We start from the raw sequence: 3,072 nt of genomic DNA, 5'->3' as shown, positions 1-3,072 counted from the left end.
TCATTGATGGCGGCGTAGATCGGCGGCATGATGCTGTGGAGGCTCGCCGCCCGATGAGCGGAGATGGACTCGCGCAGGAGGAGGTTACTGTCTGGCGTCATGGTGATGTCGATGGCAGAGTGGCCAGGCAAGGTAGAAGCCTCAATATGATCTGAAGACGGACTTGTGGAACATGGCGGCGACGACACACGAGTGCGTCTGACCGGATTGTGCCCCAGACCCGGTATGTGGCTCGGCTGAGGCTTCCGAATATGTTTCGGTTTCCGGCTTTTTAATGTTAGGCTTAGGTGAGTGGTTTGGGTATTGGCCCAGCTAGCACCCCTTCATCATTTTGGATAGGAGTAGCGGCATGTGTTGCCAAGATGATGGATTCAGGCTCATTGTTGTAATACTTTGTAAGGTCCTCGAGAATAATCAATAAAGTGGCCGTATGCATCTCCCAGATGCAGAGGCCGGGGGTCATCCTCCTTTTCTAAAAAAATGGTTATGAAGATACTCTACAGTATATTATTTTTTTCAGTTGAGAATATAGCTCTGATGTATGCTCTTCCCTGGGATGTACAATTCTGATGACAAACAAGGGCACTGAAGTGTTTCTGTTGGCGATGCATTCTTCTAATTACGCAAATATGGAGATACTCTACAATATATTCTTACTTTTCATAAAGTTCAAACATTTAAATACGTATATTTATATTTATCCTCATAAGTTTCACTATTTATCATAACATAAATCCTCTTATAATCTATTGTAAATTCCTGCAACAACGCGCGGGGTATCATCTAGTTTGATAACAATTGTGACCCAGCGTGGAGTTATCATGAGTGAGACATTGAAACATTGCAAAATGTACCTCCTGGAATTACAAACCCGAAGCAGCGCTACACTGTAAATTTGGATCATCCAACATATATAGAATTTGGATCATCCAACATAGAAAGAAAACGGAGACGAAAGCCCTCTCTCCAGCCAAGTTCCTCCCGTATCCTTTGCGCTGGCCACAAAGTAAAATACACACCGCAGAAGTGAAGCACAGCCTGATCTGCTCCCCTATTCGCAGTACACAGTTACAAACTCCATATTTACATCACAAGATATCAACTGTCTCACACAGAAGTTCCTCTCACGAATCATTCGCAGACTAATGCGCCTGCAAACAAGCAGAGCTCCCGCACAAGGACACGGAGAAGAAGAGCAAGAACAAAGAAGAGGAACATTTTAAGTGACCTGACGAACCGAGAAAAACATCCCTGAACCTACTGATGGTAGCAGTCCTCGTTGACGGGGATGTTCCGGGGCGCCATGAAGCCGTTGCCGGCGTCCAGGAGGCCGAGGTTGGCGCAGGAGGAGCCCTGCGGCTTCCTGGCCATGGCCATGCCCCCCAGAGCGGCGTAGCTCTTGCAGGGCTTCATCTTGTGCCCGCGCGGCTTCTCCTTCTTCTGCAGGTCCTCCAGGCACCGCACCTCCGCCATGCACGCGAACGACTGCGACTTGCCCTGGTAGTACGCCGACAGCCCCTTCCTGCACAGCCAGATCGTTAGCCTCTGCTCGTCGTTCGTCGTCGACGGATAAGAGTACTGCTACTTACTTGGCCGGGAGGTGCGCCGTCATGCCGGACATGTCGTAGATGCTGTCCGAGTTCATCCGCCTCAGCGGCGCCTGCGGCGGCGCGGACTGGCGGCGCCCGCCCGCGACGTCTGGGAACCGGTCCCCCTCGTCGCCCGACTCGCCGCCGGAGGAGGCGCACGACGACGCCTCGAAGGCATCCTCCTCCTCCTCGCCCATCATCCTGTAGCTCATCTCGGCAACCAGCTCAACCCCGGCGGCCCGGCCCGTCCCCTCTTCCGCCGCTCGATCTCCCGACCTGCGCCGTTGCTCAGACGGCACGAAGACGCTCTGGTCTGGCAGTTGTTGGTCCCTGCGAGTGCAGCTCTGGTCGTTGGCCTTTGGAGCCCCGGCGGGGTGGCGCGCGCATATATAGGGCAGCACGGCAAAGGGCCACAGGCACGCGCGGCCGGTTCGTGCCGGTCCGGTCGCGCCGAGAGCTGGGACGGAACGGATAGCGTAGCGCGCCGGTGCCCGGTGCGCGCCCGCTCGCTTTCGTCCGGACGCGCGCGGTTTGGTTTGGTTCCGTTTGACCGACACCCGCCCCGGCTTAGCGTGCGCGATTCGCTGCCGATGCGCGCGCCCGCGGTCACCACCGTGGCCGCGCCGGTGGCGGTGAGTCACCACGGCACGGTCCGGGGTTTAATCAGGGTGACACGAAAAGCGGTGCGGCCGGCCACTCCCCTGCTCCCACATGGCTTTTCCCCGGATTCCGTTCCGGTCGGTCGGTCGGACGGTCAGGACCGGCCCCTGGTCTTATCCTCTTTGGGTTCGCGTCGCGTGTATGATGGATCATGGGTGGATGGGCGATGGGCCCCTGCGGGGTGATGGATGGGCTGTGAGGCTGGGGCGTGGGTCTCCCGTGCGGTGTGGTGCGGTGCGCCCATCATGCCGTGTCCAATGACCAAACCCGCATGGACTGTGTCGCTTTTAAAACTTTTGGCTGCGGACGTGTGGCCATTTCCTGCAGGAGCAGCGTGGTTTTTAATATTGTCGGTGAATCTTTGAAGGGATCGATCGATCGATCTCACATACGGCGGCGAGAACGGCCACATGAAAGAAGATCATGCGTTTCGTTTAAAAAACCTGTTGAAAGCCAGCGGAGCGTGTTGAGTCTTGGCTGAGGTGTGGCACACGTCCCGGACGGCACGTTCAGTCGGGCGCGCGCGCACGTGGGTGATACGTGCGTTGTGCGGTGGCTATTGTACTAGCTACTATAGGAGCCTAGGAGGATCTGCCTGCCATGCGTAGGCACTATTCATTTCGCATGGTGCGCACTCTCCTCCGGTGAAACGACCATCAGGAAAACAATCAACGCACCAACTCTCACTCACTAGCCAGTGGCAGTGGGTGAAAGTGAAACGTGTACGTTTTCGGACATCATTTTCCCGACAACGCTTCAACATCACTCCACCCTTCGTTCGTGGCACTGGAGCGAAGATTTTTTGAAAAATAAGGCGAGATGA

General features: G+C 55.5%; 1 protein-coding gene across 1 annotated transcript; it reads right to left on the bottom strand.

The window, feature by feature from the left end:
• Nucleotides 1-941: 941 nt before the first annotated feature.
• On the bottom strand, nucleotides 942-2,148 carry LOC123096492 (uncharacterized). The gene is made up of 2 exons (XM_044518236.1): nucleotides 1,590-2,148; nucleotides 942-1,522 (listed from the first exon to the last, which is right to left on the bottom strand). The coding sequence occupies exons 1-2, from the start codon at nucleotides 1,799-1,801 to the stop codon at nucleotides 1,258-1,260; spliced, it is 477 nt and encodes a 158-aa protein (XP_044374171.1). The 5' UTR covers nucleotides 1,802-2,148; the 3' UTR covers nucleotides 942-1,257.
• Nucleotides 2,149-3,072: the final 924 nt, after the last annotated feature.

Source organism: Triticum aestivum, chromosome 1B, assembly GCF_018294505.1.
Source record: "Triticum aestivum cultivar Chinese Spring chromosome 1B, IWGSC CS RefSeq v2.1, whole genome shotgun sequence".
NCBI lineage: Eukaryota > Viridiplantae > Streptophyta > Magnoliopsida > Poales > Poaceae > Triticum > Triticum aestivum.
The sequence above is the reverse complement of the archived record's forward strand: the minus strand, read 5'-3'. Positions and strand labels throughout refer to the sequence as shown.